Source organism: Babylonia areolata, chromosome 4 (genome assembly GCF_041734735.1).
Source record: "Babylonia areolata isolate BAREFJ2019XMU chromosome 4, ASM4173473v1, whole genome shotgun sequence".
Classification (NCBI taxonomy): Eukaryota; Metazoa; Mollusca; class Gastropoda; order Neogastropoda; family Buccinidae; genus Babylonia; species Babylonia areolata.
In genome coordinates, this window is record NC_134879.1 from 24237243 (window position 1) to 24258535 (window position 21293).

Here is a 21293-nt window from a genome sequence, read left to right on the forward strand (position 1 = left end):
GAAAACATGCACTGGCCAAAGTTTAATTGCTTGAATACAGTTATAACTGTGCCTGTGTGCCTGGTCGGGCTGTTGTGCTGTATGATTGTAGCCTTGGTATGGCCTGTGTCATTGTCTGAGCTGTATCAAAAAGAAAGAATACAACATGTCACTGCCAGTCTTGAGATGGTGACATCTTGAACATTCTTTTGCTCCTAAAGTTAGCAGCTATCAGAATATGTATTAGGGTGGTATTGATTTTTGGGGGTTTTTGAGTCTTTCTTAGAATTGGACCCATGTGGCTTAGATAGCACTTTAACAGCTGTGGCTTATTGCCGATACTTCTCCTTATGATGTGCTGAAAGCACCTTTGCATTTTGCTCACCAGCTGCAATGAAATGCTGAAACAAAGATAGAAAACAATAAGACTGAAGAGCAGTGTGCAGCATTAGCAGTGCAAGCAGGAAAAGGGTTCATCTTACCACAGACACTTCATGCACTGAATTAAACTCCTCAAAAGTCACGCATACTGTCATGCTGAAAATCAGCAGCTGAGGAAAGCTTTGCTATCATCACTGTATGTTATGTAAAGTAATATTACATTACATTTCCTTGTTCACTATTGCTGGCAGCTGAATATCATCTGTGCTTTTCTTTGGTGACTGTTTTATATTGAAGGGCGTAACTGGTATTGGCCACACAGTTAGCTGTAAACACTGTTATGAAATCTGTGATAAGAATCCTTGCACCACATTGTGATGTACAGACGGATATTTTAAGAAAAATTTTTTTCCGTACTTTGGGGTCAGCAATAGATATACAGACCTGATTTCCTTTGTGTTTATTTGTATGCACAAGGCCTAATAGTCATGCATGTTCAGATCCTGTGGTCCATGTCAGTGTCCTGTGAACAATGGAAACATAAACATACCCAGGATCCACCATTCTCAAAATCAGAGTACTAAGTTTATCTGAATGGCCAGTGAAAATGGTCATGCATGTTGAAACCTGATGTTACGAATATATGGATGTGAGCTGCAGCCCATAAATAAGTCTGAAAGTGACTGAATGGAGACAGATAATTGATTTTACATACAACAGGTGTTATAACCAAACCAGGAATTTTTTTTTAAAGAGAAGAAATAAAAGGTATCTTTTCTGTCACTGTAGGCACAGGTTTATAAGTTTGAAGGGACTTGATTCAGAAACAAATATTGGTTTTTAGTGAATTTGATTCAGTGTTTTCACTGAACATAGCAATCAGTCTCTGTATGTCACCAACACACACTGCAAAAACAAAGCATATACAGCATTATAATATTATACAGCATCATAATAATTTTATTATACAGTGTATTATATTATTTCTTTAGATATATTTTTATATTTATATCATATTTTATCTTTCATATTTTTGTATTACAGAGGCAAAGACAAAAATCATTACTAAAGGAAACATTAAACTTTTAAAGTTTAGAATGTGGGACATTTTATGAATAGAGTAAATTTAAGAGAGAGACAGAGAGTGTGCAAAAATGTTTGTCTTGGGCAGTACAAGGGGGATGTGATAGTAATATATTACATTGGGTCTCTTCCCTTATTCAAAACTTGTATTTTTTAAAAAGTAAGCAGCATGCTTAATAGAATAGAATAGAATAGAATATGTCTTTATTACCAAGTGTACTGGGGTCACAAAAGAATATTGGGGGGGATAGTACATAACAAGATACGAACATAAATAAAAAAAATCATACACAAACACAAAGACAGTAGAAATTAGGATACATACAAGTGCATATCAATATATAAAAACTTGTGCATACTCACACATGCATGCACTGCACACACACACACACACACACAAAATCTCTCTCTCTCTCTCTCTCTCTCTCTCACACCCACACACACACACGCACACACACGCACACACACGCATTTGAACAGAAGCTGCAGACGGGCGCAATAGCCGAATGGTTAAAGCGTTGGGCTTTCAATCTGAGGGTTCCAGGTTCGAATCTCAGTGACGGCGCCTGGTGGGTAAAGGGTGGAGATTTTTACGATCTCCCAGGTCAACATATGTGCAGACCTGCTTAGTGCCTGAACCCCCTTCGTGTGTATACAGCAAGCAGAAGATCAAATACACCCGTTAAAGATCCTGTAATCCATGTCAGCGTTCGGTGGGTTATGGAAACAAGAACATACCCAGCATGCACACCCCCGAAAGCGGAGTATGGCTGCCAATATGGCGGGTTAAAAACGGTCATACACGTAAAAGCCCACTCGTGTATATACGAGTGAACGTGGGAGTTGCAGCCCACGAACGCAGAAGAAGAAGAAGAAGAACAGAAGCTGCATATTACATGTGGATGGGGCTGATGACAAGATCTTCAGGTAGATGGTTGTTGATGATGTGGAAATAACATATTACTCAGGGCCTCTTCCTTATTCCAGATTTTTTTTTTTCAAGGAAAAGGAAGCACACTTACACACTTGAAATTGGTCACAGTTTGAGAATAAACACACAATTAAACAATTTTGCCGAACAAACAGCATGTTTTTCAAGTGCACATGGTTCTGACCCTGACTGGCCCCAGCAGCAACATGTCAGTGTTGTCAGCATGCAAACGGCACAGTGCCACACCAGCGTAGCAAGAAAAACATGACTTAAATGACAATTGAAACAACAACAAAAAAAAAAAAAAAGTCTTTTAATTTGATTTTTTTCTCTGTCTGAGTGTTTGGAAGTGATGTTGCTGTGATTATGTAGATACATGGGGCTTGGCAAATGTAGTGTGGAATAGTTAGGAAAGTGAGAGGTGGAGAGAAAGACAGTCTCTGTGGCGATGTGTGTGTTTGTATGTGTGCATATGTATGTGTGTGTTTGTGTGTGTGTGTGTGTGTGTGTGTGAAAGAGTGAGAGAGGGAGAGAGAGAGAGAGAGAGAGAGAGAGAGAGAAGATGTTTCTGTAGATGCAACAAGTGTGAATGTTTGTTTCAGAGTGTGTGTGTGTGTGTGTCTCTTTGTGTGTGTGTGTGTGTCTGTGAGTGTGTGTGTGTGTGTGTGTGTGTGTGTGTGTGTGAAAGAGAGAGAGGGAGAGAGAGAGAGAGAGAGAGAGAGAGAATGTTTCTGTAGATGCAACAAGTGTGAATGTTTGTTTCAGAGTGTTGTTACAGCACCAGCTGACAAATAATAACATCTGTTCAAGTTAAAACGAAATATTGCAGGTTACTATATCTGTTTTCCGTAAAGGTAATAGAAAAGTGTAAATATATTGATAAGCACACACATTTGATTGTGTGTGTGTGTGTGTGTGTGTGTGTGTGTGTGTGTGTGTATGTGATAGTAGTAGTAGTAGTAGTAGTTGTAGTTGTTCTTTTTTGTTCGGTTGTTTTTGGTTTAACTGTTTTTTCCCCATTTTAAGTGGTACATGACCAAAAAAAAAAAAAAAAAAAAAAGAAGAAGAAAAAATTCTGTGTGTGTGTGTGTGTGTGTGAGGGAGACAGACAGGCAGACAGAGAATGTGTGTGTACATGTGTGTGAGTGTCTGTGTGTGAGTGTGACTGCATATGTGTGTGTGTGTGTGTGTGTGTGTGTGTGTGTGTGAGGGAGACAGACAGAGAATGTGTGTGTACATGTGTGTGAGTGTATATGTGTGAGTGTGACTGCATGTGTGTGTGTGTGTGTGTGTGTGTGTGTGTGTGTGTGTAGGATTGAGAGAGATAGAGAATGTCACTATATGTTTGTAGGTGTGTGGGTATGCACAAGAGAGAGAGAGAGAGAGGGAGAGAGAGAGAGGATTTCTCTGTGGGCATAGGATGCAGAGATGCACACATGTGTTTCATTTCTGCTGCAGCAGCTGGCAAACAAAAAACACATGTTTCAGTAGAATTAACTCTTTACAGGAAGTTTATGTAATTCCTGATTTAGACTGTAATCTTTACTGCATACGGAAATGTATTACCAAACTGAGCAGAAATTATTTCAAGCATGGTTAGTGAGGCGGAGAGAGAGAGAGAATGAGAGAAAGAGAGAGAGAGAGAGTGCATGTGTACTTGCATGTGCGTCAGAATGCATGTATGTATTTGAGAGAGAGAGAGAGTGTGTGTGTATGTGATTACTAATTTGTCATATGCATGCATGCACACAATCCCATACACGAGTGCACACAAAACACACACACAGCACAGCACAGCACATGGCACATGCGCGCGCGCACACACACACACACACACACACACACACACACACACACACACACACAGCACAGAGCACAGCACAGGACACACACCCCCACCCACCCAGCACAGCACAGCACAGCACAGACCACACACCCACACCCACCCAGCACAGCACAGCACAGGACACACACCCACACCCACCCAGCACAGCACAGCACAGGACACACACCCCCACACACCCAGCACAGCACAGCACAGCACAGACCACACACCCACACCCACCCAGCACAGCACAGCACAGGATACACACCCAGCCACCCGCCCACACAGAGCACAGAGCACAGCACAGGACACACCCCCCACCCACCCACCCAGCACAGCACAGCACAGCACAGGACACACACCCACACCCACCCACCCAGCACAGCACAGCACAGCACAGGACACACACACACACACACACACCCAGCACAGCACAGCACAGGACGCACACACACCCACACACACCCAGCACAGCACAGGACACACACCCCCACCCACCCAGCACAGCACAGCACAAGATACACACCCAGCCACCTAGCCGCCCGCCCACACAGAGCATGGCACAAGACACACACCCCCTACCCGCCCACCCACCCACACAGAACTGCACAAGACAGGACACACAACCACCCACCCACCCACTCATACAGCACAGCACAGGGTACACATCCACCCACCACATCCACCCACACAGCACAGCACAGGTTACACATCTACCCACCACACCCACACAGCACAGCACAGCACAGGATACACATCCACCCACAACACCCACCCACACAGCACAGCACAGGATACACATCCACCCACCACACCCACCCACACAGCACAGCACAGGATACACATCTACCCACCACACCCACACAGAACAGCACAGCACAGGATACACATCCACCCACCACACCCACACAGAACAGCACAGCACAGGATACACATCCACCCACCACACCCATCCACACAGCACAGCACAGGATACACATCCACCCACCACACCCACCCACCCACACAGCACAGCACAGCACAGGATACACATCCACCCACCACACCCACTCACACAGCACAGCACAGCACAGGATACACATCCACCCACCACACCCACCCACCCACACAGCACAGCACAGCACAGGGTACACATCCACCCACCACACCCACCCACCCACACAGCACAGCACAGCACAGGATACACATCCACCCACCACACCCACCCACCCACACAGCACAGCACAGGATACACATCCACCCACCACACCCACCCGCACAGCACAGCACAGCACAGGATACACATCCACCCACCACACCCACCCACACAGCACAGCACAGGATACACATCTACCCACCACACCCACACAGAACAGCACAGCACAGGATACACATCCACCCACCCACACAGCACAGCACAGGATACACATCCACCCACCACACCCACCCACCCACACAGCACAGCACAGGATACACATCCACCCACCACACCCACACAGAACAGCACAGCACAGGATACACATCCACCCACCACACCCACCCACCCACACAGCACAGCACAGCACAGGATACACATCCACCCACCACACCCACCCACACAGCACAGCACAGCACAGGTTACACATCCACCCACCACACCCAGCACAGCACAGCACAGCACAGGATACACATCCACCCACCACACCCACACAGCACAGCACAGCACAGGTTACACATCCACCCACCACACCCACCCACACAGCACAGCACAGCACAGGTTACACATCCACCCACCACACCCACACAGCACAGCACAGCACAGGATACACATCTACCCACCACACCCACACAGAACAGCACAGCACAGGATACACATCCACCCTCCCACACAGCACAGCACAGGATACACATCCACCCACCACACCCACCCACCCACACAGCACAGCACAGCACAGCACAGGATACACATCCACCCACCACACCCACTCACACAGCACAGCACAGCACAGGATACACATCCACCCACCACACCCACCCACCCACACAGCACAGCACAGCACAGGGTACACATCCACCCACCACACCCACCCACCCACACAGCACAGCACAGGATACACATCCACCCACCACACCCACCCACCCACACAGCACAGCACAGGATACACATCCACCCACCACACCCACCCACACAGCACAGCACAGGATACACATCTACCCACCACACCCACACAGAACAGCACAGCACAGGATACACATCCACCCACCACACCCACACAGAACAGCACAGCACAGGATACACATCCACCCACCACACCCATCCACACAGCACAGCACAGGATACACATCCACCCACCACACCCACCCACCCACACAGCACAGCACAGCACAGGATACACATCCACCCACCACACCCACTCACACAGCACAGCACAGCACAGGATACACATCCACCCACCACACCCACCCACCCACACAGCACAGCACAGCACAGGGTACACATCCACCCACCACACCCACCCACCCACACAGCACAGCACAGCACAGGATACACATCCACCCACCACACCCACCCACCCACACAGCACAGCACAGGATACACATCCACCCACCACACCCACCCGCACAGCACAGCACAGCACAGGATACACATCCACCCACCACACCCACCCACCCACACCGCACAGCACAGGATACACATCCACCCACCACACCCACCCGCACAGCACAGCACAGGATACCCCCACCCACCCACCACACACACACACACACACAACACAGCACTGCACAGCACAGGACACAAACCACCCACTCACCCACACATACAGCACAGCGCAGGATACACACCCACCCACCCACACAGCACAGCACAGGATACAGAACCACCCACTCACCCACACATACAGCACAGCGCAGGATACACACCCACCCTCCCATGCTCCCACCTACGCACGCAGAGGCACACACACAGACACACACACACACACTCACACTCACACACACACACACACTCACACACACACACAGGGGCACACACACACACACACAGGCACACACACACAGAGGCACACACACACAGGGGCACACACACACACACACACACACACACACACACACACACACACACAGAGTCACACCCATCCCCCTGCTCCTTCCTTCCTTGGTTCCCTGGATGTTATCTCAGCAGGATCTCCGGCACACCTGTCACTGCCTGATAGTGATATGCTGCCTGCTCATATATTTTCAGCCCTTGAAGTGTGTGTGTGTCTGTGTCTGTGTCTGTGCATATGTGTGTGTCTGTGTGCTAGAGAGAGAGAGAGAGAAGGGGAGAGTAGAGTTTGTGTGTGTGTGTGTGTGTGTGTGTGTGCATTGTTGGTGTTAGGTGTGTGGTTGTGTGTGTGTGGGTGTGCATGAGAGGGGGTGGAGAGAGAGAGAGAGAGAGAGAGAGAGAGAGAGAGAGAGTGTGTGCTGTAGTGATGCAAGTGCTGATATACACCACATTGCATGACATGACAGGTGTGTGTGCACTCAGTAGTGCATTGCATGGTGTCACCCATCAGCAGAATCAGATCTACAGTGTGATTGATAGTGCTTCAGGACCAGCTAGTTTTACCATCCTCCAGCATTCCCCTTGTCCTGCTTCCTCCACCTCCGTCGTTTGACACCCCCACCCCGCCCCCATCCCCTCTCCCCCTCTCCCCCACTCCTCTCTGCTTGCCTCACACACACACACACACACACATGGCTTGTCCCCATGCACAACTGTTCCTCTTTCCCTCCCCCCTCCTACTGCTTATTGGCCACCCCATACTGTTTTGTCCCCAGTCCCCCATACACTACCAAACATAGGCTTACTGTGTGTCAGTATTTGCTGTCATTGCACTGGGAACTATTATGTTATGTCACTATGAGGCCACGTACCTGAGGAGACCCTGCACTGCTGCTGAGTCACTTCACTGGTGCTCAGCAGTGCGTGGTCTGATTCAACTTGTGCTGAACATTACCTGTTGAGGTCTGTGCTGCTAATGATACTTGCTTAGTCATTGAGCCTGTTTGAGTGGGCGCACCTCCCCTGGAATGGAAACCACCAACACAATCCCAAAAAATAAATAATAAAATAAAATTATAATAATGATAATAACAATAAATGAAAATAAAATAAAAAGACAATAATGATGATAAATAAGCAAATAAATGTAAAACATACAGACAGACATTCACACACACACACACACACACACACACACACACACACACATGCATAACAGATATGCAACAAACATGCAGTTTCACAGATATGAAAGCACAAACAAATACACATAAATGTACACACACACACACACACACACACACACACACACGTATTACCTTGCACCCCCCACCCACCTTCTCCACACTCTCATTTCTAGGCTATGTATCGCAGCTTCCGTGGCACACACACACACACACACACACACACACACACTTACTTTTACAAGCACACACACATACGCCCATATCCCCCACCCCCAGCCCCCCACACATATAATTATACAAATATATATATGCACATGATATGACATAACAGAAGATGACTAACAAGGGTAAGGTGCTAGCATCCTTCAGAGTCTGTTCCATAAATTTTCACCAGCTATCAGTTCCATCCAGGAGTCATTTCAGCTGGCACCAACCAAGGTTTGAGCGGGTGTAAAAGACTGTTAGATGGAGGTGATAGGTAGAATTTATGGAAAACACTGTGGAAGAGACAGTTTGTTTCTTGATTTTTGCAGAGGCATGAAACAATCTGTGTGTGCATGTGTGTGTGCATACGTGTGTGCATGCATGCATGTTGAGAACAGGTTTGCCAAGTTTCATCCTGTGCAAGCAGCATGACAGAACATGGTTGCTAAGAACTTTAAAAAAAAAAAAAAACAGAGGGGATATTTCTAAACTGAAACAACTGTTGCTCATTCTTCAGCCCCCTGCTTTTTGGATATGCTGTTCACAGAATGAACATCTGTCAACTGATAGCTGTATGTACATACCACAGTTCATGGCTTCCTCTCACAGCTTTCATGAATACCCATGTTTTCAGCCTCAGGTTCACTGTCAGTGCTGCAGGTGCTTGCTGATCAAAATATTGACCAGGTGATGTTTCTGAGGTTGTCTGGAACTGTGTGGGCCACACTGACGACAAACAATGGCTGCGATACTATGTTTTGGCCCAGATACCTGGTCAGTGAAGAGTCAGTCGCCCTTGTTGTTTTGCTGCGTGTGCCAGACAGAGAAAGAAAAGAAATTTCAACACTGAAACACTCTCCACGCACAGATGAAGCAACACAGAACTTTGGAGAAAAAAAAAAAAAAAAAAAAAAAAATACAGAATAGAAAAAAAAGAAAGAACTGGAGCTGATTTGTTGCTGAAATTTTGTACCAAGAGATTAAAGTTAACCTGGCACTTAAGTGCACAGCAGTCACTGTTAATGGTAGCTTTTCTGTCTTGGCCCTTTTCTCTCTCTCACAAAACTGTTGTATTATTCACAATACTGTTGCATTATTCACGTTTCTGTCTCAGTATTGATGTTTTATACTCTTTTCTATCACAGTCTTTTCTCTTTAAGTGTTGGTGTATCATATGCTTTTCTCTCACAACACTGATGTAGTGTACTCTTTTATGTCACAGTACCAGTGTATTATATCCTTCTAACACACAGTATTGGTGTGTTATACCCTTTTATCTCACAGTATTGGTCTGTTGTACCCTTTTATCTCACAGTATTGGTGCATTGTACCCTTTTATCACACAGTATTGGTGTACCATACCCTTATATCCCACAGTATTGGTGTACCATACCCTTTTATCCCACAGTATTGGTACAGTATTGGTGTATTGTATCCTTTTGTCTCACAGTATTGGTGTATCATACCCTCTTATCTCACAGTATTGGTGTATTGTACCCTTTTATCTCGCAGTATTGGTGTATTGTACCCTTTTATCTCGCATTATTGGTGTATTGTACCCTCTTATCTCACAGTATTGGTGTATTGTACCCTTTTATCTCACAGTATTGGTGTATTGTACCCTTTTATCTATCAGTATTGGTGTATTGTACCCATTTATCTATCAATATTGGTGTATTGTACCCTTTTATCTCACAGTATTGGTGTATTGTACCCATTTATCTATCAGTATTGGTGTATTGTACCCTTTTATCTCACAGTATTGGTGTATTATACCCTTTTATCTCACAGTATTGGTGTATTGTACCCTTTTATCTCACAGTATTGGTGTATTGTACCCCTTTATCTCACAGTATTGGTGTATTGTACCCATTTATCTATCAGTATTGGTGTATTGTACCCTTTTATCTCACAGTATTGGTGTATTATACCCTTTTATCTCACAGTATTGGTGTATTGTACCCTTTTATCTATCAGTATTGGTGTATTGTACCCTTTTATCTCACAGTATTGGTGTATTATACCCTTTTATCTCACAGTATTGGTGTATTGTACCCTTTTATCTCACAGTATTGGTGTATTGTACCCATTTATCTATCAGTATTGGTGTATTGTACCCTCTTATCTCACAGTATTGGTGTATTGTACCCTTTTGTCTCACAGTATTGGTGTATTGTACCCTTTTGTCTCACAGTATTGGTGTATTGTACCCTTTTATCTCACAGTATTGGTGTATTGTACCCTTTTATCTCACAGTATTGGTGTACCCTTTTGTCTCACAGTATTGGTGTATTGTACCCTTTAATCTCACAGTATTGGTGTATTGTACCCTTTTATCTCACAGTATTGGTGTACCCTTTTGTCTCACAGTATTGGTGTATTGTACCCTCTTGTCTCACAGTATTGGTGTATTGTACCCTCTTATCTCACAGTATTGGTGTATTGTACCCTTTTATCTCACAGTATTGGTGTACCCTTTTGTCTCACAGTATTGGTGTATTGTACCCTTTTGTCTCACAGTATTGGTGTATTGTACCCTCTTATCTCACAGTATTGGTGTATTGTACCCTTTTATCTCACAGTATTGGTGTATTGTACCCTTTTATCTCACAGTATTGGTGTATTGTACCCTTTTATCTCACAGTATTGGTGTATTGTACCCTTTTATCTCACAGTATTGGTGTATTGTACCCATTTGTCTCACAGTTTTGGTGTATCATACCCTTTTACCATACATTATTAATGTATTGCACCCTTTTTCTGTCACAGTATCTATTTATCATAGCCTTTCCTCTGTGCAGACGGTTGCTACAGATGGGAGTGTACAACGCCGAGCTGTTCAACAACCTTGGCCTGTGCTGTTTCTACGCCCAGCAGTATGACATGACCTTGACCTGCTTTGAGCGTGCCCTGTCCCTCGCCGATGACCAGACTCTGCCGGATGTCTGGTTCAACATTGGTCATGTCGCTTTGGTAAGTGTCTGTGTGTACTTGTTGGGTTGATGTTCTTGTGTGAGCGGATGGATTTTGAGGGATGATGGAGTGGAGGGATGGTTGAACAATTTTGAAGGAACTGGCACAGTGGCTGGAATTTCTCTTGAGGTGTAGTTTGGGATTTTTTGTCTTCAGTCAGTTCCATATGGATCAAAACTGTCTTCAGTCTTTAAGACTCACATTGGGTCAATGCATCGGTCAGGCATCTGCTTCCTTTAAAAAAAAAAAAAAAAAGGAGAAGAAAAGTGAATGTGGTATAGTTTGCATCAATCAGTTCACACAATTTGACACTTCCTTTAAACAGAAACTGAGACTCTGCATGAGTGCATGTGCATGCATGTATGTGTTTATGTTGGGGTTTTTTTGTTTTGTTTTTTTTGTCGTTGTTTTGTTTTTTTGGTTTTTTTGGGTTTTTTTGTAATTGCTGAGCGCTTGCAGATAATATGTGAATTAGCATATTGTTATTAGCGCTCAGAAGTTCTTCACACATCTTTTTTTCTCGTTGTTCTACTGAGCAAATGAAAATGTTAGATTTATTATGATATCAAACGCACTGGAGAACGTCTGGATGAAAGTGTCTGGGTCATGTCAACCCTCTCCCCCTCATCCCCACCCTCCCCCTCTCCCAAAGGGGGTGCTGGGAAGAGCAGTCTGCAGGGCAGTTGAATTGTTATTGATTGGAGATTGCCTGTCTACCGAAGTGCACATGTCGACCCAGCAAATATTGACATTTCGTGAGATAAATGGATGCTGCGGCCTGTTGTCGATTTACAGCTCTTTCGTTAAGTTAAATGCGTGGGGTTTTGGAGATGGGGAGGGAGAGAGTAAGGGGGTTGGGGATTGGGGTCAAAGAAAGATAGGGTGAGGAGAGAAGTGGTGGGTGGGGAGGAGGAGATGCTCAGATACAGTTGGTGGTCTGCTTGTAAACAGTTTGCTTTGGCTTTGTTGAACCAAACATGGCAAACCTAATTGTAACTGCCTGTCAGCTTGTGTGTTTCTGATACATATCCATCTAGAATTAATCAGTGTAGATGTTCCACTATAGAAGTTTGAAAAAAAAAAAAAGATAAAACAAATGTTATGAGAATAGTTTCATTTGGAAAAAACAACAACAAAAAACATACGGAAAATTAAGCTTTATAGGATAGTTTAAAATGATTTCTATGTCATTATCCATAAGCCAAATGTTATTAGAATAGGTTGAAAAAAAAAACATACAGAAAATTAAGCTTTATAGGATAGTTTAAAATGATTTCTGTGTCATTATCTATACCTTTTACTCTTTTCTCTGCTATGCCATATCTGAGAAAAACAACAAAAATCAACAACAACAAAATGGCATGTGATGAGAGTGGACAATATTACCTTGGTCGTCATTAGTTGACAGTAACAGGTGCAGCAACAGCTGAGTGGTTAAAGCGTTGGACGTTTAATCTGAGGGTCCCTGGTTTGAATCCAAGTCTTAGTGCCTGGTGGGTAAAGGGTGAAGATGTTTCTGATCTCCCAGGTCAACACATGTGCAGACCGGCTTGTTGCCTGAACCCCCTGTGTGTGTATACTCATGCAGAAGATCAAATACGCACGCTAAAGATCCCGTAACCCATATCAGTGTTCGGTGGGTTATGGAAACAAGAACATACCCAGCATGCACACACCCCTCCTCCAGAAAATGGAATATGACTGCCTGTATGGTGGGGGTAAAAACAGTCACACTTATGTATATGAGTGAACCTGAGAGATGCAGCCCATGAACAAAGAAGTTTAGTAGACAGTCGTTAGACTTCCCCCTTTCAGTATCAAATTATTCAGCATTAAGAGTTTCATCATGTTTTATTCTACAAGTCTGTCTTTTGCTTTTATGTAGAGGAGTTTGACAGCCAAGTGGTGCAAGTGTTGGGTGACTGCCCCATGTGTATGTCAGGCTCAAATTCTGGCAGTGCTTGAAGAATAATAAATATGATTTCAGGATTTTCTGGTCTTCCATGTTGATGTATATGTGGACCTGCTAGATTGAATATTAAAACATCAACTCTTCCAGAATACATCCACTCCCCCAAAACAGTATGGGGAGCTTTGTGGCTATTGAAAACGTCATGCATGTGAAAACCTGGTGATAGAATTGAATTATTATGAGACTTGCACTTTTCAAGCAGTCCACAGACTCAGAGAAGGTGGTAAGCTATACATATACCCTCTGGCATTGTGTTGTTACTGGCATGTAAATCAGTACTAACAGCCCCCTCAACAAGGACAGATTGCTGACAAACAAGATGTAACTGAGAGGTAAGGTGTGAGACTGACCTGAGGGTATGTGACAACTAATGACTATTACGATGCGTGCTCATTATTCTGTGGTTGGACCCGTCACCCTGTTGGACTTTGCTGATAATGACAGGCTGTAATTGAAACACAGCTCAGGTGACAGAGGTGTTTGTGTTGTCAAGCACCAACAATGTTAGGATACAGCAGAGTTGAAATGGTGATGAGTCCAGTACTGGAAAAGATTTACCAGTCATAATTGCAAGGCTTATGGTGCCCTTCATGAGTTTATGGTATGAACAGATTCAACATTTGGAGTTTCAGTCATAGTTCATTCTGTCCATCTCTCAATCTGTGACTTGAAGATAGGTTTCAGTGTTTGCTAAGGCAAATTTCTAAACCAGTAACTATCAGTGACTCGAAGATAGGTCTCAGTTTTTGTCAAGACAGATATCAAAACCAGTACACTCAACAAGGACCCCAGGCAACCAAAAAAAAGTTTGTGTTGACAAACGAGATGAAACTGAAAGCCAAGATGTGGAGATGACCTAAGGACATCAGTGTAATGACTCATGATGACTGGTGTGGCATTTAACCACACACTCATTCTGGCTCGTTAGTGTCTGGCTGGACGTACCACCCTGCTGATTAGTGACTTAAGTGATAAAGATGGTTGGGCGCTGCAATAAGAACAGATCAAGTTTCAGAGGTGCCTAGCAGAGGACTGGCACTGCAGGGATGCTGAATAGTTGGTTGGGCGCTGCAATAAGCACAGATCAAGTTTCAGAGGTGCCTAGCAGAGGACTGGCACTGCAGGGATGCTGAATAGTTGGTTGGGCGCTGCAATAAGCACAGATCAAGTTTCAGAGGTGCCTAGCAGAGGACTGGCACTGCAGGGATGCTGAATAGTTGGAGGGGAGAGAGAGTCATAGGTAGTGACCAAGGTTTATTTCTTTTTTGGGGGAGGTTCTTCTTGGTTCTTCTTCTTCCTCATGTTCTTTTTTTTCTTAGTCCTCTTTTCTTTTTGACCAGTATCAACAATTGACGGCGTTCGACATTCAGTCTGAATTCGCCCTGTTAGCCTCTCCACAAGGGAGTACTGACAGTAGAAGAGACTGAAACGTTCTGAATGAATGGGCACTACAGGGAACGATTGGGTTAATCAGCACTGATGCTTGGGTTTCGTGCTGCAAACTCGTAACAAAGGGGAAGGGCAGTGCCCCCTCCCCCGCCCCCTTCCCCACTTCCCCTCCACTATTCCCCAAGGAACACGTCTGCCTGCCGTCTGTCCATCTTCGAGGAACTTGTGGGTCAGTCAGTCGCATTTGTTACGGAACAGTTGACCGTTAACGCGTTCAGCAGTGCCTTAAAACAATCAGTTTTGTTTCTCTTTGTTGTTTTTGTTTTTATCAGTCTGTTAAGCATTAGCAACAGAGTGTGTTGAAATGAGATACATTGAAATGCTGGCAACAACTTGTGTGTCGTTCCTGTTCTTTTTTTTTTCTTTTTTGAAAACCGTCTGTCTGTATATCTGTATCTGATGTCTGTCTGTGTTTTTGTTCTTTATTTTTTTTCTTCCGCTTTTCTCATATCAGAATCTACGTGCGTCTTGTTATTGCTTGTCTGTTAGATTGTGAATTGATAACAGGATAATTTCGAGGCAGAAATATATGCATTCAGTAAAGACATAAAGACAGAGACCGAACACTTTGCGCGACGATCCATGCTGAAACAGCACGCGGGCTGATCTGTGGGGCTAATTGACAGTGAACATGCAGCGTGTGCCCATTACCACCCAGCAACAGGGGACACGCCCTAGTGGCTGAAGCTATGGTGCCAGATGGGCCTTTGGGAATCAGAGTGAAACGGGGGCGTGGTCTGCTGCCAACTGGCCCATCATTATTGCCAGAGATCGAGGACACGCATAATGCAGCTCTGTCCTGTAACCAAGTTTGCCATGTCAGTTCCACCCAGTGTGATGGATTAGGTCCCATCTTGGATAGTTCTGACATTGTTATACGCCTTCTGCGCAAGGTGTTTTTATTTTTTGGCCCCACTGTCTGTCTGACTTTTTATTGAACGTAATGCGTGCCCTTATTTCCGAATTCTTTGATCTTCAGTTCGGCGTTTGGAAAGCTCGCGTCGTGTACAGGGTTTCAGGCAATGCTGGTTCCTTCGATCGGTTGCTTTAAGTCAGACGGGATGGCCAGTTTTCTCCCTCAGTGTCTTTCCCTCACATAGAGACCCTGTCAGCTGATGTCATGTGGGTGCCTGAATGGTCCAGCCTTTAGGTTAGTTCGCCCTTAGATATGCGGCATTCTTTGTCTTCATCCACCTGGTCAGTGTGAGAAGTTTCCCTTTGCAACATGATGTCGGCGGCAGTGAAACGTTGTCATCGTTGCCTCATTTGTTGTTCAGTCAGTCATCTGGAGAGAGATGAATAGAGGACTTACAGCCGAAGAGAACAGAGGCTGAGAGGGCATGATGTGGCCATGTAGTGCCTGTTATTAACCCATTATAACGGTAAATGCTGACTAGTTCTGTGGTGTCTTCTTGGTTTTAGATAAGTTTGGTGACGGTGGATCTGTTGCTTGACTCATTAAGGAACCACAGCGAATTATTAAGTCGAAATCGAAACGGTGGCCCGTCTAAAGGTCTTTTGGGTAACCATTCACACACACACACACACACACACACATGGGCACCCGCCCGCGCACATACGTTCTCTCTCACACACACATACAATGCGCTACACGCCGCTTGCATACCGGCTCAGTAGTAAGAGTGGAGGACTCAGTCCCAAACACACTGTATCAGTCCTGGCTGGCATCCAAAAACAACTGTGGCTGGCTGCTGTTAGCAGCGATGACTGCGTGAGCTTTGCTCAGCTGTGACCTAATTCCAATATTCACTGCACTTTGTTAATAACTCCATTCTACAGGAATGTTTTGTTTGTTTTGTTTTATGTGTGTTTGTATGGACTGTATGATATTTGGAAGTGTTACTTGTTGGTGTCAGCGCCTTTTCCAACTTTGTTGACAGCTGTCAGCATACACAGTCGTCCTGGTATTTGTTTACTTCTAGCTGTTGATGGCAAAGGTTGTGAGTTTGAATTCTGGTGCAGAGTGCATCGCGGCGTAAAAACTGGCCCTTTCACTTTATGACTGATTATAAAAAAGAAAAGAAAAAAGAAAAGAAAAAAAGTTGTCATTCTGGTGCTTTTAGTAATAGCATCAGCCAGGTCTTTTCCCTCTCATTCTCTGAACGAGATGATTGTCCCTGCCAACCACTCAACTGGAGATGGGTGTGTTGGCACAAAACGAATGAAACTCAACTGCAGTCGTCGTCTGGTACACACAGGACGAACATGGATGCAGGTTAAAAGGCCAAACTCGGAATACAGCACTGCGATATGATAATGCGATGTGTGTGTGTGTGTGTGTGTGTGGGGGGGGGGGTGCGTGTGTGTGTGTGTCTGGTCATGTTCAGTAATGAAACGGATGCATCAAATGATTATTAAACCATTCCATTGAGTAGACGCAGGGAGGCTTGAAAGAGGAACAGCACATCCCTTCTCCCACACTCCACCCTGATGGCTTTGATAATCTGATGTTATTAAATATTTAACTCTGCTGGGTCTCCCCTTCCATCTGCCTGAATGGAGTCCAGCATGTGGAACAGCTTACCACTTCCTGTTACTGGTAGCTTTGGCTGGAATTGGGATTGCGGAGGGGGTGGGGTGTAAATAGGTGGGTTGCTAAGGAAGGGTATGGAATGCAACGATGGAGGGTGGAGGTGGGTGGTTGTAAGTGAGTGGATTGAGTAATCTCTTCGAAAAGCTTGTGCGCTTATTTTACATTTTCTGTGTGAGGTGTTGCCCCTAACAGAGAGGCTTGTAAAGACGGGACTGAAAGGACGGGGGGGGGGGGGGGGAGAAAGAAGAAAAAAAGAAGGAGAGAAAATGTTGATAGAGACGTTGATGGGGAAGGAGGAAATGAGTAACTGAGAAGGAGTAGGATGACAGAAGGTGGAATGGTGTTCTGATGGCAGGGTGAAGGAATAATTGCCTGAATAACAGTTTCGAGGGTGGGGATGTACTTGGGCAAGACACTCTCCACTATAATCAAATTCTAGCCCAAATAGTTGGAAAAGCAGTTGCCTCCTCTGCTGTTCTGATGGTCATAGTCGGACACGACTGACTATCACAAACACACACACACACACACACACACACACACACATATGTATATATATATATATATATATATATATATATATATATATATATATATATATATATAAACAGTTTCACTGTGGTTGCTGAAGGGTGGGGTCAGTATAGAGTTCCCTGGTCTCTTCCCCTCGCTCTGCCGAGATGATTATCCGTGTCATCGAGGGGATAAGTGGTGTGAACACGAAACAAATAGAAAATAAAAACAGCAAGAACAGTAACAATAACACAACAGCAAACAAACAAACAACAGTCGTCTGGTCTGTAGTATCCAGCAGCGGAACACAAAGATATAATAATATGTGACAATACAGCGTCGTGGTGATGGAACGATGTATGCTGCCGACCATGTTCAGTAATAAAACGGATACATCAAATCAATGAATCGGTTCTTCGGGCTAGGAAAGGGGCAGTTGTAGGTACCACCACCCTACCCCGCTGTCCTGGTGGAATGGATCCGTCGCGTTGTTGAATATAATTTTTTATACTCAGTAGAGATTCCTCTAAAACCTGTGTGAAGGAAGGCGTAGCCGGGAACAAGCCACCACCATCATCTGTTGTATTGTTGAAAACTGGGATTGTGCTGGAGGAGAGAGGGTTGGAGGGAGATACCGAGGAAAGGTGGGGTGGGTTGGGTGATGGTGGGTGGGGGGCTGGGGTAGGGAGGGGTTAAGGGTTTGCGACGATGGGTGGTGGTGGATGGTTAGACTGGGAGAGTGAGAGTGAGTGAAATAAAGTAATCTGAGCGAAGATCTCGTGCCGTCGTGGTGTATTTGTTGACAGTTCGTGACGTGCTGCCCGTAACAGAGAGGCTTGTGATGATAGACTTGGGAAGGGGGGAAAGGATGGGTGAAATAGGGGAGGGGTGTTTGGACGGAGGATTGGGGCGAAAATGGATGAGAGAGAGAGATGGAAAGGGCGGTGGGAGGGGATGGTTGGGGTGGGAGGGTGAAGGTGTAATTGCCGATAACTGTCTTGCAGTGGTTGCTGATGGATGGGCTGAGTGTGGGTAATGATGGTGGCGTCGCCAGCATGAGGTTATGCTTCGCGGAGCGTGGATCCGAGTTGATTATTATGTGATTTGTAAACATGTTTGGGAAATGCTTGACCGCTTTGGCAAAGCATTTACTTCAGTTATGAATATAGGTGATACATAGTTCAAGAGAAACGAGTAAATAAATAAATGAATTGATAAATAACTGAATATTGATACATTGATACATGGCAAGGTATGAAGAGGTAGTTCACGGGTAGGTGTATTGGGAGGATTTGCATTTTTGGGGGGGGGTGGGGGGGGGTTAGGGGGTCGGGGAGAGGGGGGGGGGGGGGGGGGGGGGGGCTCGGCATATCTGAACTCCACGAAGACTTGACAGTTAAACTGACACGTATTGTTATCTGTCTGTCTGTCACAGTGTCAGCCCGTGTCTCTCACTCACTCTTTTCTGTCTCCATCGTTCCCACTTCCCATTCCAAACTCTCTCTCCCCATCTGCCCCCTGTACTGCACCCTCCTCACCTTCTCTGTCTTTCTCCACTCTCTCCCCTCCTCTTCTACCCACCCTTCTCTCCCCATAGCTTTCTCGTTGCGTTGGGAATTTAACAGAATTATCACCACTGCTGAAGAGTGCTGTCATCAGCCATGGAGGTATAAACTATGTAATAACACAGTGTCCTTTGGGACCCCCTCTCGCTTCACTGTGATCAGCACTCTTGGCTGCAGTGTGCGTGCTGTGCAGTGACGAGTGGGTTGGGTCCCAAAACTGGATTTGAGGGAATGGGGACAGTTCGTGATGGGGTCGTTCAGATTTTTTATTTTTATTTTTTGCGGGAAACAGTAACAGTGACAGTGAGGCCCGGAGGGAAAGTGTGTGTGTGTGTGTGTGTGTGTGTGTGTGTGTGTGTGAGAAAGAGAGAGAGGGACGGACGGACAGACAGATATTCTGGGTTTGGAGGGTTGGGGGGCAGTAAAACCTTTGATGAGAATGGTGACAGTAAAGGGAGGGAAAGAGAGAATGAAAGAGGGCCTGAGTTGGGATGGAGAATTAGGGGGGAGAGGGAGGGGGGGCGGTTGGGAGTGGGGAGGTTGAGAATCAGTTGTTACCACACACGGAATGGACGTCTCGAGTGGGTGTTGCAAGTGGGGGGAGGGAGAGAGAGGTGGCTGGCAGGACAGGAGGAGGGTGAAGGGGGTGTGGGGTGGGTGGCGGGAGAAAAGTGGGCAGAGGCGAGGAGCAGAGATAAGAGGAGAGAGGCGTCGCCAGAGAACGATCTCGGGTAGCACTTGGGCAGTGTGATTTTATCACATGGCTCCATGCGCATGCGTCGCCTGATGCGGAAGACAGCGTCGAGCAGACGATGAAGTCAACATCGAACGTGTGTCATTATGCCATTGCCGATTATTTCATTGATTATTTGTCTGTATCAGCCTTATTTATTTCAGACATGCTTGACATGACATAAAGAAGTCGCATTTAGGCTCTTTATACAGTCCAATATAAACTATGTTGTGTTATGTAGCGCCGGTTTAATTCTATTGCATCAGTTGTACACGATATAATGTCACCATGATCTTGCGGACTTGCAGGGTAGGGAGGGACGAACAGCCACTTCTCCCTCACCCCACTTGCAACCCCCCCCTTACCCCCCACTCCACCCCACCCCATCACCCTCGAGAGGCAGGGGTACACCGCAATACGATTTATTTCTAAAGCTGCCAGCGACGGTCACAGTGAAGACGGAGTCAGTGGTGCTAACATTGAACTCACAGCTGTGTATGTTGTGTATACATACAATAATGCAAAACCTTTTCTTTTTCCTAGTAAATCTCAAATTTCTCATCTGTACGTCTTTCTGTCTGCCTGCCCCTTTCTGTTTCCCGCGCATCACTGACTGTCTCACACCCCAACTTCCCTTCCTCCCCACCGCACAGCTTCCCTCCTCACTTTTCTGTCTCGCTTCACCCACTGTTCAAGCTCTTTTCTTTTTTCTGACTCTCCCTCCGTTTTTTTTTTTTTATGTTTTTTTTTTAATATCTGCCTGTTCGTGTGTTTGTTTCTTCAATCCCTCACCCCACAACCACCACGCCTCTCTGTCTGTCTTTCTCTGTTCTGTCTGTTCCTCTGTCCGTGACATCTGACACAGACAGGCAGATATGGAAGCCCATTATCGCCAATTGCAAAGCGCTGTCATCATGCAATTTGCCAGACGACAGATAGA

General features: G+C 45.4%; 1 protein-coding gene across 1 annotated transcript in view; it reads left to right on the forward strand.

Moving 5' to 3' along the window:
• The window catches only part of LOC143281615 (tetratricopeptide repeat protein 8-like), a 94842-nt gene that overhangs the window by 6133 nt on the left and 67416 nt on the right, over positions 1-21293 (forward strand). Inside the window, exon 8 of the mRNA XM_076586863.1 lies at positions 11396-11567. Within this exon, the coding sequence (XP_076442978.1) occupies positions 11396-11567 (172 nt within the window). The remainder of the gene's footprint in view (positions 1-11395; positions 11568-21293) is intronic.